The 19,321-nt window shown below is 43.5% G+C and overlaps 1 protein-coding gene across 1 annotated transcript in view; it reads right to left on the reverse strand.

Annotated features, from left to right (window-relative positions):
• The window catches only part of SI (sucrase-isomaltase), a 257,605-nt gene that overhangs the window by 83,900 nt on the left and 154,384 nt on the right, over positions 1 to 19,321 (reverse strand). Inside the window, exons 34-40 of the mRNA XM_084847439.1 lie at positions 19,222 to 19,284; positions 16,974 to 17,108; positions 13,098 to 13,182; positions 9,254 to 9,392; positions 4,209 to 4,342; positions 1,820 to 1,854; positions 1,604 to 1,720 (exon numbers count right to left, since the gene is read on the reverse strand). Coding sequence (XP_084703565.1) covers positions 1,604 to 1,720; positions 1,820 to 1,854; positions 4,209 to 4,342; positions 9,254 to 9,392; positions 13,098 to 13,182; positions 16,974 to 17,108; positions 19,222 to 19,284 — 708 coding nt within the window. The remainder of the gene's footprint in view (positions 1 to 1,603; positions 1,721 to 1,819; positions 1,855 to 4,208; positions 4,343 to 9,253; positions 9,393 to 13,097; positions 13,183 to 16,973; positions 17,109 to 19,221; positions 19,285 to 19,321) is intronic.

Here is a 19,321-nt window from a genome sequence, read left to right on the forward strand (position 1 = left end):
ACTCTCTGCCATGACCTGTCCGTCTTGGGTGGCCCTGCACGGCATAGCTTATGGCTTCACTGAGTTACGCAAGCCCCTTCGCCACAACAAGGCAGTGATCCATGAAGGGGACGTAAATATTTACGTAAGATAAAACGGCGAAAAAAAAGGGGAACGCAAATAGCGTAGTGGATGCTATTTGCTTTCCTTTATTTTTTGCCGTTCTAGCCTATGTAAATATTTACGTAAGAGATAAGTCAGTGAAAAATAGGGAACGCAAATGGCAGCCGCTGTAGCCGCCACCATTTGCATACGCTGCGTATGTGGGGTTTTTTTTGACATTATCCGTGATAGGCTATGTTAATTCCTATGTAGCCTATCACGGTCCAAGGACGGCAATGGTGGCGGCAGTAGCCCTGCCGCAGCTGGCCAGGAGACTAGCCACCGCCGGAGCCGCCACTGAATCCGCTACCACCGAATCCGCTTCAGGTAAGTGCCATCCCGGGGGGATTCCGTGGGGGGGTGGGGGGGCAGGAGGCTGTTCCGCCATGGATTCTTTAGAATCCGGCCTCACTGGAATCCATGGTGGAATTCTCCACCATCCCTACGATATTCGTGTACTTGGAAAATGGGGCCGTGAATAGCCCATATATGCAAGATTAAAGGTAATGGTAAAGGTGTCCCCAACCAGTTGTGTCCGACTCTAGAGGGTGGTGCTTATCCCCATTTCTAAGCCGAAGAGCCAGCGCTGTCCAAAGATGCTTCTGTGGTCATGTGGCCGGCGTGACTGAACACCGAGGTGCACGGAACGCTATTACCTTTTCCGCTGAAGCGGTACCTATTTATCTACTTGCAATTTCTTGCTTTCGAACTGCTAGGTTGGCAGGAGCTCTGATTGAAGACAGGAGCTCACTCCATAACGCAGCACTCGGGTCTTGAACTGCTGTCCTGCCGACCTTCCGGTCTGCAGTTCAGCATCTTAACCACTAAGCAACTGCGGCCCAATATGCAAGATTACAGACAAGCAAACATATATGGGTGATTCATGGCCCCATTTTGTGCATATGCAAATGTGAGCATTTTCGCAATGGCCATTTCTTTTCAAAAAATGGCGATCGCAGAGCTCAGCAAGGCCACCCAGGTAAGTGTGGGCAGCTTGGCGAGTGGCAGGGAGCTTGAGTGCAGGTCCAGGAGCAGGGACTAGTCAGGAGCCCAGAGCACCCAGATGGAGGAGTGCCTGCCCATCCCTAATTAGGTATACGAAAAACCATAACTCCCAACTTGCGTTAAAATGGTGGCTTGCTTGGAGGACAGACGGCATGAGTGGACAGGTCCAGTAATTCCTGGCCATTCATGTGGCTTGGTGGGTGGGGGTAGCAGCCCTTTTTGGGGTGAGCCAGTGGGGGGAGTCTGACAGACTCACAGACCCAGTCGAGTGCCCACAATGTCCCTAATGGTGAATGATTTGGGGAGCAGAGACATGGTCTGAGAGCTGAGATGTGTGAAGAGGATAAAACAACAGTAAGCAAGGTAGAGCATGAACACAGCACGAACTAGACCTTTAGTTGAGACTAAACAACAGAAGTAGAAAATAAGTCGTTAAAGAATCCATAGCTAAACCTACGATATATCCTATGCCATTGTGATTCCTGGAATATGGATAAAAGGCACCCAGCTGCATCCAGCGAGCACACATGTCATAAGTTGTATCACCAATGAAGCCACAGATATCTGCCCCTGTCTAGAAGAACATATAAAAAAATAACAAAGTATTAAACACCATATATTATTGCAAACATAAACCAGCATTTGAAATTGTTGGGTGATGACTCATACTTACATAGGATATTCCAAAGAGGCTGAACTCCATCATACCTGTAAGAAAAGTAGTACAACCTCATCAAACATGTTCCCCTTCACTTGTAGAACATTTGGTTTATGTCTTCCCCACTCTTATACATGCAAGCTGTTAAGCTGTATGTGAGGCAACTGGCGGGTTAACATTGGAGGATGGGGGCATAGCTGTTTTGTTTTGTACTTTGGGAGGGGGTATCCCTGAGAAGTATAGTTTCATTTTCATGGTTCAGTTTCAGTTTCCCAGTTAAGTTTTATCTCTTCAGGCTTGAGACAGCACTTTCGGTTTTGAGGGAGGAGGGTATAAAAAGAGAGAGTCAGAAAGACCATAGCAGTATGAGCGGAGTTGGGGAAACCAGAGCCTGAAGAGGGAGCTGGAAGAAGCAGCTTGGAGAAGACCAAGTACAGCTACAGTAAAGGAACTTGCATTTTGCAACTTTTATTGTCTCTTAATGCCTTTTGTATTACTCAGCTCTATTGTAAAGACCTTTAGTTGTAACTTGCTTGCTTTAATTTACCAGTAAACTGTTGTGGTTAACACCCAGGTGTCTGAAGTGTCAATCACCCCACATCTACAGCCTAAACCCCATGTTACTAGAAAGGGGAAGGTAAAGGAAGGAAGGTCAGACTCTGAAAGAGGCAAGAGATCCTCAAAGAGTTGCTCAGAGGGTCCAAGTCATAAGGGGAACTCTGGAACCTATATTCCAATATTCCTATGTCCTTAAAAGTTTGGATGGCTGAGAAACAAGTTACAAGTCACTTTGAAACCAGCACGGGCATAGTGATTGTATAATACTGTTTTGTATGCAAGGGAAAAGTTATGTCTTTATAGCAGGGCTGTAGAACCTCAGGCTTGGGGGGATGCAGCCCGCCTGGGGTCCCAATCCAGCCCTCTGGGGATTCCTCCTTCCCCTGGCCCCACCCCTGTCTCTTCAGCCATCAATTGTTTGGTGGTTTCCTTGGTTTTGTGCAGTGTCCCCCCCACAATTCTAAAACATTGAACTGCCTCTCCTAAGGCTTATATTCTGGCAGCAAGAGCTTTAAGCTAAAATATGCTGGTATTTTTGGCCCTGCCTCTTTTGCCTTTGGGCCTTCCCACCACTGGCACCCAAGAGCTTCTCCAAAAAGAAATTTAGCCCTTGGGCTGAAAGGGGTTCAACACCTCTGTTATTTGGGGTGCTGTAGCAGCCATATCGGGGGTCAGACTAAGTAGCCTCATGCAGTCTCATGCTTCATGTTCTTGCTGAGCTCTTTCTCCCTTGAATATATTGTTGTAAGCTGACGAGACACAGGAATTCCTTATCTTGTCAAAGGTCATACAATTGTATATCTTGTTCTCTTCTGTTCTCTCCTTATCATGGCTACCCTATAACCCAGTTCTTGTATTATAAACAATGGTGCTAAGAGAAGAAATGTTGAGGACTGCAACCCCACGTGGGAGGGGGAGGAGGAGCCGTTTCATATGTGTCACAATGTCTATAAAACCAATGTGCTGATGTATTTCGGGGCTTCTGGCTCTTTGGAAATGATTCCAGCCTTAAGCCCGCGCGTTAAATAAAGAATCTCTTTTTCCTTCACTCCGTGGTCTCTCTGACTCTGGGTTCTGCAACAGTGCTTCTTACATTTTCTCTACATTCAAGTATATTATGGAAAGAATAATGTCTAAATGGCCCATGAGGTGTTGGATGTACTCGATAAATGTAGATCAATGCAATTATATCTCAAGGAACATCAACAAGAAGCAAATGTCAATGTGTTCGCTAAATTTACAGCTAATTCTTAGTGTAAAAAAAACATGTATTCAGATATGCAGAATTCACACATCTGACAGGAAATTAAATGTAACTGATACATCATGGAAAGTTGTCCTGATAATGTTCATTACTAGCAACAACTGAGAGTACTGAGAACCTGAAGGCATCAATATAAACATTTTGCAGTTGGGAAAAAAAAAAATGAAATGAAAATGAAAAACAAGAAAGCAGAGGATTATACTGAAGAGTTATGGTTGTCAGAGAAGCTGTATTTCTTAAGCTTTAGGTGTAGTAACAACAATGAAAGCTAATTCATAAGACCCCTCTGTAGGACTAAGTAGTTTTGATTAGTGTATTTTATGGCTTTTCTTACTTAACACTCAATATCTCCCCGTTTGTGTCATCAATTATAGTATGCTAATATATCTTGGAAAGTTTTTCTATGCTCATCACTATTTATTTATGCACTCCTTATGCATAAATGAGTAACAATTTTGTAATATCAATATTGTAATATCAATTCATAAATCAATATTAAGAAAAGCCTGTTGCTTAAAGTAGTAGGAATTACATTACTTTACATAAAACATACCAATCATGTACAATTTAACTTTCACTTACCAATTATAGATTTGGAAAGCTGATCCCATTGCGAGAAGTTATCACCTAGCCAATGTCCTGCCCATTTGCCACTGGATGGATAAGTTGAACGAGAAATGACAATACCACGTTCTCCAGTGACACTGTGTAGGGCACTAGCATTGGAAATAAGTCCAGATATAAATTGAGCCAGGAAAAAAAAAGCGATTTTAATACTTAGACGCATACAATAGGGATGCATGAGAATTTCATTTCTGTTTGCAAATTAATATGAATGTGAGTAGGAGTGCTTTTTTTCAAGAAAGGTTTGTACATTTCCAAATTTGTGATCACGTTTGAAAAATGTATGTTTTAAAAATTTTGAAATGTTCATTTCCCCCAAAATGCACATTTCCATGTTTATGTCAATGGAGGGAAAGTGCAAACGTGAGCAGGAGCACGTAAAAAAAAAAAGTCCACAAATTTCTGAATTTGAGATCATGTTAAATGCATATATATATATATATATATATATATATATATATATGCACTCTGAAATGTGCAATCCCCCCCCCCCCGCCGCTCATGATGTGTTTTGATGCTTTAGTCAGTGGGGAGAAGTGAAAACTTTTGAAAAATATGCACAGAAATGTGCAGTTTTTCCCATTTGAACTGCACAAATGCATTTTCCAACCAAACCGTTTGAACAAACAAACAAAAAGCTCAAAATGAAAACGGGAGCAAGCCGAAATGACCTTCAGAGTGATTTGGGGAGCATTTAGGTGAGGCCCAAAATTGCTGGTTCTCCCATCCCTAGCATAAAAATATAGAGTTAATAGACATGTAAATAGAAAGTTATCTATTACTGGCAGGTAAGGAAGGCAGGTAAGGAAGTAAAAATGTAGCCTTAAAAAAAGTAAACTTTCATTCTACATCCTCAAGTTCTAGTGGGAAATTTCTTAGAGTAAATCCTCCATCAGAACCCCTTGCTGGAATTGGAAGGCTGGATGGGAAAATAAGTTGCAGTGGTGTGATCATCCCCATAATAGTGCTGAGGAAGAGTATGGCTGGAAGAAGGCTCCATTAGGCCCCATGGCGATCCCCCCACACATATTTTGCTGTGCTCACATGTGTGCCAGAACATTCCTTAAGGAAGTTAACCTAATATTTTACTTTGTGATAGGAAAATAACATTGGCTGTTTACCAAGAATGTCCCTCGATCTGTGTACATACAGGGGTGAACTTAGTTGACCTTAGTTCCCATTGAAAACGATGGGACTTAAGTGAAGCCATGACTAGCTCATTCCATATGTTTCAATGGGACCTAAGTTCAACTTTTTTGTGGGAGGGAATTGCATTTCAGAGTGTGTGTGTGTGTGTGTGTGTATACACACACACACACACACACACACATACTTAATCTGGATCTAACACAAAGTAATACAGTAAGTGATTAAAAAAAAAACACCAGAGTTTTTTTACTGTTCACTTTTCCTATCGTTTACAAAATATTCTGGCCCAGGAATTGTTTCAGATTAGAGATGTGTGATTCTTTCTATTTGTGGTCCATATCCATCTCACATGTTTTTACCCATAATTCCATTCCATTCAGTTTCCACATTAATCTGAGATTTAATGGCTAGAATTAGGTATGCTTGAGGAATTCTCATATGAACTGATCTGGGCCACAACTCCCAGGTTAATGAGTAAATCAGAACTTATCCACCGGCTTTCATACTTCCTGAATGTGCTGATACAGTTCCCATCTCCAAAACTGTACCAAAATATGTTTTAAAAGGTGTATTTGAGACAAAAAACATCCAGAAAATATATTTAGAAAATACATTACTTTTGAGAGAAAATGCATTTAAAATGTGTTTAAATACATATTTACATGTGAATTTTCATGCAAATGTTTAAAAATCACAGATTCATGCACATGTGGGGCAAAATGATCTTTTGGGAGAACAGTTACAAAAGTGACATAGGGTGTATCCAAACTTAGTCCTACTTAGAAAAGACCCATTGAAATGAATTGGATTTAAGTTAGACTAATGTTGGATGTGACCCATTAGATACAGCATCATGGACTGGAAACAGTCTAATTTACCCATGCCTACTCAAAATGCATATTTAAATACATATTTTAATACCAAGTAGGCATTTTCTCTCAAAATACGCATTTAAATGCATATTTAAAGATACCCTTTAATGTGTATTTAATGTGTATTCTTCTCAAAATACTCTTTAGATATATATTTTCTCTCAATAATGCATTTTGATAACTGCCGAGAACTGCATCGCAGCATTTAGAGAAATGCAAAATCCAGCAGATAGCTGAGTTTCAATCTGTGAATTAGTCCATGAGCTGTGGATTAGGACATTTTATATAGGAATTTACAAAGATCAAATTCTTCCACCATTCCTATTTCAATCAGCAGTCCAAATACTATTGCCAGTATCATAGGTGGTACAGTATCATAGGTGGAGGGACTGCAGTCTAAATGCAGGGAGTTTTTGATATGGGAATGGCTGAGTATTCAAACATGATTTTCTTCTGCATTCCAAGATGATTCAGAACTAGGAGGAGCAACCTACTTTCTCTGAGTATTTCAGTCAAGTCTTTGTCTCATTGCAATTTTTTTAAAATTCATTTTAGGGAATTATATTGAATTTCATAGTGTCCATGCATAGCATTGCATCATTTCTGCAAAATTAGTGCACTACTGCACAGTCCATAATAAATGTGTCAGTCTTTAAGATGTTACAAGACTCTTGGTTGTTTTTGCTGCAACATACTAACATGGCTACCCAGCTGGAAATGTACGTTTCCTAATTAAGCCCTTCATAGCACATATGACTGGTACAAGTCCTGCCCTAAACCCAACCCCAATATTACCTAAAGTTACAAGGACTAGTGAGGAAGGCTTCAAAAGCGCTTTAGCTCAGTAGTGTGAGGAGCTTTCCAAAGCTTGGCCAAACAAGCTTAGGGATTGTTCCTAGCTCCCTAGCTCCCAAATTCAAGGACCTTTCCTGAGCTATCTGACAATAACAAAAGTGAAAATGAAACCAAATTAGACTGTCATGGCTCAGCTCCACAGTATACCATGTAAGTGAAATAACATCCTTTAATAAATTATTATTATTTATTACATTTCTATGTTTCTACAGAAAATATTCTATACATTAGAAGGTTTTAAGTAGAACTTCAGAACACATTCAAAGTAATGTAGGGTGCAATCCTATGCATGTTTAGAAAGAAAAAAGTCCTACAACTCCCAGCATCACTAGTTCTTTGCTTTATCCTTCATTTTCATCTTCTGAGATATCATGATGCATAGTGCCGAATTATTGCCTGTTGACAATGCTCAAATCATATTTGATCTGACAATAGAAGAATCTTAAATTCTTTTCAGTCTCATCAGCAGTTTTGTGAGTCTGACTGACAGCAAAATGCTGGCATGCTGCCAGATATAACATCCACTCAGGTAAAATATTGTGGACTTTCCCCTCTCTCTCTTCATGGTAGTATCATCAGGCTTACCAAGGACTTTAAGGTCATTGCCACCAATAGGGGGGAAATACGGTGCTCTTTGCTTGCTCATGGAATTGGAAAAGAAACAACCTGGATTTATTATCATTAGATCAGACATTATCTAAAATCGGATATAACTCAATAAGGAATTAGGATGTAATAAAGTTGCCTTAGTGTTACAGGGGAAGTCTTGCCCATTTTCTTTGCATAATATGCATCCTCTTGCCCCTCTTTAACATTTGCTTTTTTCAAGTAAATTGTTAAGGTTATTAATTTAGGAATCAGTATACAGAACACTTAATTTAAAACAATCATTCTGCATATCCTACATGGAATTCAAGCCAAATGGTACAAGCTTTTTAATTAAAATAGTCCATCACATTGTAAGCTTGGAGCTAGGGGTTATTTTCTTCTTTAATTCCTTACACTACAGTCTTAATGGCCAATCAAAATGCTGAAAACTGCTTCATGTCATCAATGAATGGCAGAGCACTCTGCATCACACAGGACTGTCTCAAGATGGTCTTTGCAGATATCTCATAAGAAGAATCCTTCTCATAAACTCATCATGTTGTGTCTGAGTGGACTGCAAGATAGCATTTACTGGTATGTAATTAAACATCCACATTAAACTATATTAAAATCACCAACCTGGACATTTGGTCTCACAAAGCAGGTCAGCAATTAAATTTGCACAACATAAAATTTTACAGATACGGTCGTTAGAATATGTGTACAAATAATTGCTCTCAGCTAGGTGAGAAATTAGGTCTCTTATGTATCCCAATATACTTGCAGATTTAAAAACAAGATGTTGAAGCTTGATGCGTAAAAGGCTAATAAAACTAGAAAGTTACATGCCCCCATGTTACCTAGCCTCTATCAATACACTGTGCAAGTACAGTCATCCCTGCCTATGGTGAATGCAAGATCCGGAATGTCATTCTCACATCTCCTAATTGTCATGTCCCCTACTTTGAGGCTCCACATTCCTCTGACTTGGATTCAGACTACTGGCCCTTTAAGAATTGCAGGTAGCATCCAGCAAGGGTGGACCCATTGAAAGACCAACCTCTGTCAGCCTTCTTAAGGCCTCCGTTGACTGCAGACCTTTGCTGGGACAACAGCTCCTTATGGGAGAATAGTCCAGCCAGCAGTTCCTGCAATGTGCTATCTAAGGTCCTGATATGAGCCAGAACAGAAGGGAGTGCAATGTCGCAATCTTTTTCTCCTAAAACGCTTGCCTAGTCAGAGAGCAACAATTCAAAGTGGGAGGACGGTGGGATGGGTCACATTGCATGAAGGCTGCAGTGGATATTGAAGCCCTGGATTCTACCCTAGATATCCAGGAAATTAACCAATTAACTCTGGGATATTTCTGAATTGGATAAAGAGGTTATGCTTGTTTCTAATAGTGGCATGTCCAAGGGAACTCAGAAAATGTCATTGCTGAGCAAAGATCTGAGCACAGAGCTCCACTGTCCAAGTCTAACAACCCATCCACTATACTCTGAAGAAACTAAAGTTACTACAAAGAGAAATATGACTTACTCATATGTAGGCTTAGTTTGTGACCAACCATACAGATTGTGGACATCATAGTGTCGAACTGGACTTCGATCAGGCAGAAACTGTTGACTCTGCATGCACAAGGTTTTGTCACTCAGCCCAGCTTCCTTTCCCACCAAGTCTAATGAGGATAAATTTTAAATTCATGGAGGTTAAAACAAATCTTACTAACAAATTTGACATATTATAAAAATGATATTTTTTAAGTCAAATTGGAGCATCGAAATTTTGAATTTCTAGTTTTGGCTGGAACCTAACAAAATGGCAGAGGTATAATATTTGAATGAGGTTGGCCAATATCAACTTGATTCCACTGAAGTTTAAGTGTGCATCTTAAATCTGTCACCAAAAGGCTGTACACAGCTACATGGAGTTGGCTGAGGGTGGTGGGCAGATTTCATCTTTAAGATGACCTAGAACAAACATTCCAAGATGGACACGTGTAACATGGATGCATAATATGCACCACTTGGGTGCTCCACACTTGACTTCTCTTCCTCCGAATACTACTAGTCAGATTTAAAGTCAGCAAATGGTGGATAGTTTTCCTGTTATTGATGGTTGGTCATGTGACTTGCCTTACAGATCTCCTTCTTTGAAAAACTATTTGTATAAATTTGTGAATTCTCAGATTCCTGCTTCTAAGAGAGAGAGAGAGAGAGAGACTAATTTCTTTATATTTGCTACTTTAATCTGCAGTCTGGACAAGCAAGCCAAGAAGCATCTTGTATCTAAAAGGTTGCCAAAGGGCTATCATGAAATAAGTAAAACAATTATGTCACATGTTTCCACAAAGGCTTGTTCCCTTCACTGTAACAACTTCGGAAGCTGGAAGGAACAGCCGATAATTTCACTAATTAAAAGAGTAGGCTGAAATTTTATTTTACAGACATTCTTTGGGTGGGCAGCCCACCCCACCCCACCCCAAAAAGTCTGTGGCGAAACAAATATCCAAAATTTCAGCAGGGTGTGTGTGTGTTGCTGCTTTCCTTACTTAACCTCACAAAGTGGCTGAGCAGTTTCCTTTTAACCTCCTTGCTTTTAAGCATTTATGTTTTGAGCCCATACTGCTCACAGAGGCACAAGGCTCTCTGGGGCTTCCCACCAGCCACACTTCCTGGAATGGCTTGAGACTAGAGTGAATCAACATAATGTTACCTCAGATCACTCCCATCCCGAGGCATCCCAGGGAGTGTGAGAAGTGAAGCTGCAGAGAGAGCTTTGCACATCTGTGAACAGTATGGGGCTTTTACAAAAAGTGTAGAAAGCAAGGAAAAATGAATAACCTTTGGCCACCTCATAAGGTTAGGTATGCTAAGTGGGGGGTGGGGGACTTTGGTTCAAAAAAGCTGAACATTTTGACACAATTTTTCTTCTGTTGCTAAAAAAATCAAAGGAACATAGGCTCCTGTTTTCATGGGAGGATATTTTTGAGAAACAGGAAGTGGGAGAAGGGAATTTTGGCTCAGCCTCAACAAATCTGAGAAATATGAAATCGGTTGATACTGCCTTTAGACAGAAGTCCTGCTACTTCCTAGGGATGTACAAAAGTCACTTACCTTTTCGCAGCTTGGCTTCACGGTGGGGGGGAGGCGCTTCGCTTCTCCCCCCGAAGTTCAGGCAAGGGGGGGGAGGCGTCCTGTCTCGCCCGGCCGAAATTCAGGCTGGGGAGAAGCGCCCCATCTCCCCGGCCGCGAAACAAAAAGTAAAAAAAAAAAAAGACCCCATGATAGGCTACGTGACGATTTACGTCGCCTATCACGGCTAGATTTCCAAAGTCAGTCGTGATAGGCTACGTAAATCATCATGTAGCCTATCACGGCTGACTTTGGGGGGAAAAAAAAGTGCGTACACAAATGGCGGCTCCCATGAGGCGCCGCCATTTGCGTTCCTTATTTTGGCACGTCTAGTCTACGTAAAGATTTACGTAGACTACGGCGAAAAGAAGGGCAACGCAAATAGTGTGCCCTTATTTTCGCCGTAGTCTACGTAAACCTTTACGTAGACTAGACGTGCCATAAGGAACGGAAATGGTGGCGCCCCATGGACGCCGCCATTTGCATACACGTTTTTTTTTTCTTCAAAGTCACCCGTGATAGGCTACGTGAGGATTTCCGTAGCCTATCACGGCTGACTTTGGAAATCTAGCCGTGATAGGCTACGTAAATCGTTACGTAGCCTATCACAGGTGTTTTGTTTTGTTTTACTTTAGTTTTTTTTTTGTAATGGCAGCGGCGGCAGCCGGTCGGGAGACCAGCCGCTGCCCCCGCCCGCAACGAACCGCCACCGAACCGCCGCTGGGACCCGCCGCCGAGAGGGACATTCGCAGAAGGTAAGTCCCGTCCCGGGGGGGGGGCGGCGGAGAAGTTCCCAACCAACTTCAGGGGGCCGAATGCATCGGCGCTCGGCCTCCCAAAGATTCGGGGAGAAATTCTCTGCCATCCCTACAGTACTTCCAGCTGTGAGACTGGGGAAATTATTCCAGCCTTACTGGAGGAGGGGGGATGTTCTGCATTAAGGCTGAATAGAAATGACCAGCATCCAAATTCACTGCCTGAGTTGCAGGCAGTGAATGGGGAGCTAGGGTGGCCAGGTGTCCTACTTTACTGTATCTTGGAAAGCTGGCAGAGGACAGTCCTCTATTTGAAGGGGTCCTCTATTTGATGAGCTGTCCAATCCAAGTATGGTTTAAAGACAAAGAACCATAAGAGTCCAGGAGTCTTGAAGTTGCCCATCCACAATTAGCACCGAGACAGCAGCCTGAGCAAGGCACATACGTTACCTGGTCAGACATCTCCACTATGGAGGTATGTATTGCATTTCTACTTAAAGAATAGCTATTACTTCTAAATGTGCACCTATACATATAAATTTGCATACGCAAATGTTATGCAAATTTGTGTTCCCTTTTGTCCTCTTATTTGGTGATGCACAGAGATGGACAGGCGCCCCCTCCCGTCCAGGTTCTCCAGATGCCACCAAGCCCCTGCCCCCACTCATGCACCCTTGCACCCATGCTCGACCCCTCCCCATGCTCGCTGAGCTGCCCGCAGTCACCAGGGACCCATCTTCTAGTGCTGCGAGCACCATTTTGAGAAAGAAATGGCCATCGCAAAATATGTGCACATCTAGCCTTATGCAAAATGGTGCCAAGAATGGCCCAGATACAAAAGATTACAGATGTAAATGGCCCGTTTGAGTGCAGGTGGCTTGGTGAGCATGGGGGGGGGGTCGAGCAGGGGCTTGGCAGGCGCAGCTTGGGGTCATGGGCAGTGGGGAGTCATGTGGACTCCTGGACCCAATCGGCATCCCCACACCATCCTTAGTGACACATTCCTCTTTGTTTGGAAATGCATAGGTGACCACCCTATGGAGAACATTTCAGGAATTTGTGGGAGAGAAATTAATCTCACCCAAGTTCTAGGTGCTGCTGAATTACAGTAGCAACAGCAGAGGTTTCCTCTTGACTTCTAAAATCTGTGAGTTTGCTGGCCTCAGAGGCAGCTGTGACAGTGGAGGTCATCTCCCACACACACACACACACACACACACAAATGCACACAAATGCTCCAGAAGAGACATTGGACCATGACTGAAAAGCAGCTCTGGAACCTTTGGGTGAATTTCTTCCACCACTGAAATGGCCTCTGTTCCCATCCCCTTTCACCAACAGCCCCTCCAAATTTCAAGATGAAAGTTTTCACTTGCGACCGTTAGCGTCAGTCCTAATTCGGACTGTATGAAAATGGTGGGCTCAAACTCAGCAAACATCTATTAAATACAATAATCCAAGGAATCTAAAGGAATGCATAGCAGAAATACTTACTTGGCATATATATAGGTATATTTAGAGTAGGGTCCCCACAGCCAGTAATGGCACCATTGACAAAATTTGCTGGTTCATTCATATCCTTACATTGCAAAGAAAATAAAACACAAAAGCAATTTAATATGACATGTTTTTGTGATCTCTTGATCATTTCACTTATGTAGTACACACCATGAACTCGGAGCAGGAAATATTTTCAGTCCAGGGGCTGAATTGGTCCCTGACTTCGCCGGGAGGCCAGATGATATCAGGGGCTGTTGTCTCCACCTCACCTCCCAATGTCATTGGGTCTCCAGCTACTGCCTCACTTGAGGAGCCTGCTTCACTCTGTGAGGGCTTTTCCCAGTCGGGGAAAGCCTGGGAAGAGCAAAGCCAGCTCCCAGACTACTCCAACTGGAGGAGCTTCCTTCAGCCAGCGCCCTAGTCAGGGAGCTGGCTTCTCTCTGCTCATGTTTCCCCCAGCAAACACTTTGCTAAGCCAAGTCCACCGAGGCACCAGCTGTACTTCTCCTTCACTTTCCCGGTGAAGGACTGAAGCAGGCTCAGATGGCTTTGGCCCCCCATAGCCCTTCCCTTCATAGGGGTCAAGGCAGTGGGGAGGGGCCTCACCTGGGATCACTAAGCAGGCCAAATTTAGCTAGGGATGTCAGAGAATTTCACCACGAATCTCGGGGAGGCCGAATGCCAGCGCATTCGGCCCCCCGAAATCGGTGGCGGAACGGTCTGCCCCCCCGGGATGGGACTTACCTTGGGTAGAACTTCCTGGCGGCGGCGGCTCCGGAGGCGGTTAGGCGGCGGCAACTGGACTTCCGACCGGCCGCCGTCGCCATTTCCAGTTAAAAAACCCCCCAAAAACGTGATAGCCTATGTAAAGATTTACGTAGCCTATCACGGCTAGATTTTTAAAAAACACCGTGATAGGCTACGTAAATCTTTACGTAGCCTATCACGGCTGATTTAAAAGAAAAAAAACGCACATAGGCAAATGGCGGCGCCCATGGGTGCCACCATTTGAGTTCCTTATGTTGGCACGTCTTAGTCTACGTAAACATTTACATAGACTAAGACGGCGAAAATAAGGGGAACGCAAATAGCGTAGATGCTACGCTATTTGCGTTCCCCTTATATTCGCCGTCTTAGTCTACGTAAATGTTTATGTAGACTAAGACGTGCCAAAATAAGGAACGCAAATGGCGGCGCCCATGGGTGCCGCCATTTGCCTATGCGCGTTGTTTTTTTCTTTTAAATCAGCCGTGATAGGCTACGTAAACATTTACGTAACCTATCACGGCTGACTGCAGGGACGCAAACGGCGGTGGCTACGGCCACCACCATTTGCGTCCCTGCTAGCCAGCGGCCAAATGTCTGGCCACTGGCAGAGCCGGCCGGGGGCTCTGCAGAATCCCTGCAGAGTGGACCCGGCCGGCCAGAATTTGGGGGGGGAGGGACAGAGCGCCTCCCCCCTGGCCAGAATTTCGGGGGGAGGGATGGAGCGCCTCCCCCCCCACCTCGAATCAATTTCGCTAAAAGGTAAGTGACTTTCGTACATCACTAAATTTAGCCTGCAAACCAGAGGTTCCCTAGCCTTGCCATACAATGTTGTTGGCTGTTTTGTTTGAAAACATCTTGCATGATATCTTTTCAGGCATTGCATGGAATGCCTTTGTCCATTGAAAGTGACCCAGAGCACCAGAATGAAATGGGCCCTGAGGTGCAAAATGAAAGTTATGGAGAGAGTTGTAGTTGCTGCAGACTTGCATCTCTCCCACTCCCCCCGGTCTTCCTGGTAATGGGTAGTTGAAAACAAAAGTGTCATGAGGAGGAGACACAATGGGGGCAAGCAGTTCCCTCTGCCTGCAAAATGCCACCGGGGTGTACTGGGGTGTACAGTGGTGTACAAGGCAAGCGGTTTGGGCCACACTAGCAGAGTGCCCCATTTGGGACATTATAGCAATATCAAGATCATCATCTGAGGGTTCTTTTAAGGGAGGAAGAGACTCTCTATAACATTTTCAGATGTATTTTATCTTTGTGAACTCCAATACAAACTGAACTCATTCACACCTCCTGGCCTAATGCATGGATTTCAACTCAGTTAACCACCAGCTTTTGCACTTTTCAAATAGAATGACATAGTTCTTGGCTCAAAAACTGTAACAAGAACATGTGTTTAAATGCATATTTTAAGATAAAGTATGTTTAGAAGTGCATATTTTGAAAGAATGGACATTTTAAATGTATATTTAAAACCTTTAAAACCCTATATGGTTCCAGCCCAGCCTATCTTAAGGAGCGCCTCCAGCAGCACCAGACAGGCTGCTTAACAAGATCAGCCTCGGATGGCCTTCTCTCTGTCCCATCAGCCAGGACAGCTAGACTGGTGGGGACGAGGGAGAGGGCCTTTTCTGTGGTGGCCCCCACTCTGTGGAACTCCCTCCCCAGGGAACTCCGTCATGCCCCTTCTTTAATGAGCTTCCGTCATGCATTAAAAACACCGTTGTTCAGGCAGGCGTTTGGGGTGGGTTAGGGTATTTTAGAAAATGTTTTTATTGTAGAATTTTATTGTTTTAAACTGTTTTTATTGTGTGTTGTACATCACCCAGAGTGGCTGGGTGACCAGCCAGATGGGCGATTAATAAATTTAATAATAAATAAATAAAAAATAAATAAATAAAATATTTAAATCCTATTTAAATGCAATTTTTCATACAGATTTGGTTGTTTTTTTTAATCACACATTATTCCAGAAATAGGAGGACACGGATTCATGCAAAGTGAAATGGATAAGACAGAGACTGATTCGGATTTACTGATTCTAACTGCAAGCTCCTTAGTAGAAAGGACCTATCACCAACTACCCCTTAATGTGCATGTGCTGTATTACTCACAGATCCTATATATTTATGTTAGCATATCTGCCTGCCTGCCTGCCTGCCTGCCTATTTATTTATTCATTCATTCATTCATTCATTCATTCATTCATTCATTTCATTTCATTTCTATACCACCCAATAGCTGAAGCTGTCTGGGCGATTCACAAAAATTAAAACCAAACAGCACACAATAAAACAATTTAAAATATATAAAACATTAAAATCACAATATGACAATACAACCACAATAAAACCTAGCAGCAGTGCAGGAGTTTAAAATACAGATTTAAAACAGCAAAGCTAAAAATTTAGAAAGCAAAAATGCTAAAATGCTTGGGAAAATAAAAAGGTCTTCACCGGGCACCAAAATTAATACAATGTAGGTGCCGGGTGAACCTCACTAGGGAGCTCATTCCAGAGCCGGGGTGCCACAGCAAAAAAAGCCCTCCTCCTAGCAACCCGCCTCACTTCCTTTGGCAGGGGCTCACGAAGAAGGGCCGCTAATGATGATCTTAAGGTCCGGGCAGGCACATATGGGAGGAGGCAATCCTTCAGATAACCTGGCCCCAAGCTGTTAAGGGCTTTGAATGTTAACACCGGCACTTTGAATCGGGCCTGGAAATGGACTGGCAGCCAGTGCAGCTGGAAAAGTACTGGCATAATATGAGCTCGCAGGCCAGTACCTGTTAACAATCTTGCTGCCCTATTTTGGACCAGCTGAAGTTTCCGGACCGTTTTCAAAGGCAGCCCCACATATTATGCATTGCAGTAATCCAGACGAGAAGTTATCAGAGCATGGATAACTGTAGCTAGGCTATCTCTGTCCAGATAAGGGCGTAGTTGGTATACCAGCCTAAGCTGATAAAAGAGCAGTATAACTGTTATTTTCTAAAACTAAAAGGATGAGTTTGAATATATGCATTTTTCCCCACAGTAGTTACTTTCTATATCAACATTTCAATAAAAGAACACAAACAAATTAAGATAGGTGGGGACTTACAATCCATAGACCATCAAATTTAACGCTTTTCACAGGGTAGGTAGGGTTGGTGTGGAACTCTTGAATTTCTCTTTTCCACCACGAAGCTGTGGAATTGCGGAAGAAATCTGGGAAAGCAGTCCAAGCGCTGTATAACTGCAATAAGAGATAATGTAAGGTGGGGATAATATTTATTTATTTATTTATTTGTTATATTTCTATATCAGCTTTCTGAAGCCAACCAAGGCAGTTTATGAAAAGTTCAGAAAATAAAAACCATAACCAAATAAAATCCGCCTTGGGTTCCTTGCATGAGGAAAAAATGTGTGATATAAATGCAATAAATAAATAAAATCACAGTATAGCATTAAAAGCAACTGTAAAAACTGTGACAATGATTTTAAAAGCCAATTTTAAAAGATCAAAAGATCAATGATTTGAAAGCAGGGATGGATGGATGCCCCCCCATTCCAGGTTATTCTGGCACCCGCCGAGCCACTGCCCCTGCTTATGTGACCCTAGACCAACTTGCACACACACACCCCGCGCTCACTGAGTCATCCGCACCTACCTGAGCCATCCACGAGTAGGGATGGGGGAGAATTTCTCCCTGAAACTTCAGGGGGCCGAGTGCCAACGCATTCGGTCCTCCGAAGGTTGTTCGGGGAGAAATTCTCCGCCACCCCACGGGATGGGACTTACCTTTCACGAATGTCACTGCTGGCGGTGGGTCCTGGCGGCGGTTCAGCAGGTCTTCGTCAGGGGCGGGGGCAGCAGCCGGTCTTTCGACCGGCTGCCGCCGCCACCGCCATTACAAGAAAAGTAAAAAAAAAACAACGCCCCTGTGATAGGCTACGTAACGATTAACGTAGCCTATCACGGCTAGATTTGCAAAGTCAGTCGTGATAGGCTATGTTGATCGTCACGTAGCCTATCACGGATGACTTTAAAAAAAAAAAAAGCACGTACGGTAATGGCGGCCCCCATAGGGAGCTGCCATTCGCATTCTTATTTGGTCCCTGTCGTCTACGTAAAAATTTACGTAGATGACAGGGACCAAATAAGGAACGCGAATGGCGGCTCCCTATGGGGGCCGCCATTTGCGTACGCGCTTTTTTTTTTTTTAAGTCACCCGTGATAGGCTACGTGACGATTAACATAGCCTATCACGGCTGACTTTGCAGATCTAGCCGTGATAGGCTACGTTAATCGTTACGTAGCCTATCACGGGCTTTTTTTTTTTTCTTTTGAAGTTCGCGGCTGGGGAGACGGGGCACTTCTCCCCGGCCTGAATTTCGGCCTGGCGAGGAGGGAAGCCTCCCCACCGGCCTGAATTTTGGCCAGGTGAGGTGGGAAGCCTCCCCCTCCCGGCCTGAACTTCGGGGGGAGAAGCGAAGTGCCTCCCCCCCACCGCGAAGCAAGCTGCGAGACCAGGTAAGTGACTTTCGTACATCCCCATGAGCACCAATTGTTCCCGTGGTTGCCATTTTGTGGAAAAAAATGGCGACTCAGGAACTTCTGCATTTTTGAATCTCCCCCTTTGAATCCCCCTGTGTTATTATCACAAACTTCTTATGGCTCTCCTCAGTGTCAAGCACTTTGCCTTGTGGCATAAAAGGGCTTCTTTTAGGAGGACTGGGAGTCAAAACTCCTTTGGGCCTACAAAACTGCTTCCATGGTTCTTTGGATTCTGGCCTCTCTTTTCATTGCCTGCTTGGCTTGGGGAACAGCAGGTTGGCCAGGCTTATTGAATAATGGTTCACAATGTGGCATAAGCACCTCCTGCTACGATGGCTGCGGTGTTGTTATTTGTTGAATTCAGTCTTCAGACTGAAGCAGCGGACCTCCCATTCAAGCATTTAGCAGGGATGCCTGCTCTACCCAGCCTAAAGGATCGGGCTGCCCTCCTCCTACTCCATCCAATAGGGATGGACCATAGTTCAGTCCAGAGTCACTACCAGTCAGTGTCAACAACACTGGGCTAGATGGACCAATGTCCTGACTCAGTATATAAGGCATCTTCCAGTGTTCCAATTACACATGTCCAGCATGACCAACATACCTGAAGGCTGCTTGCATCTCAGTTAACCAGCTAGCCTTTTCCCTTTAGTGTACAGCATAGGAAAGCAAAATGTGTCTATCCAAAGCAAACCTTGGCACATGGTTATATATAGTATTCTTTTCTTCTTCTTTTTAACTACCAGGGATGTGTTTTCAGGGTCAGATTTTGCTTTTCCACTGAGACACTGTTTGTGTAAACTGCACTTACCTTCACTTTGTCATCCCAGCCTAGTGATGTATTCACGACAACATCAGGAAGGTATGGCCACACCTAAGACAAACATATTTGAAAAATAATTAGCTTAATG

This window comes from Heloderma suspectum, chromosome 3 (genome assembly GCF_057233095.1).
Source record: "Heloderma suspectum isolate Gila_16-S chromosome 3, 16-S_ref, whole genome shotgun sequence".
NCBI classification, from domain to species: domain Eukaryota; kingdom Metazoa; phylum Chordata; class Lepidosauria; order Squamata; family Helodermatidae; genus Heloderma; species Heloderma suspectum.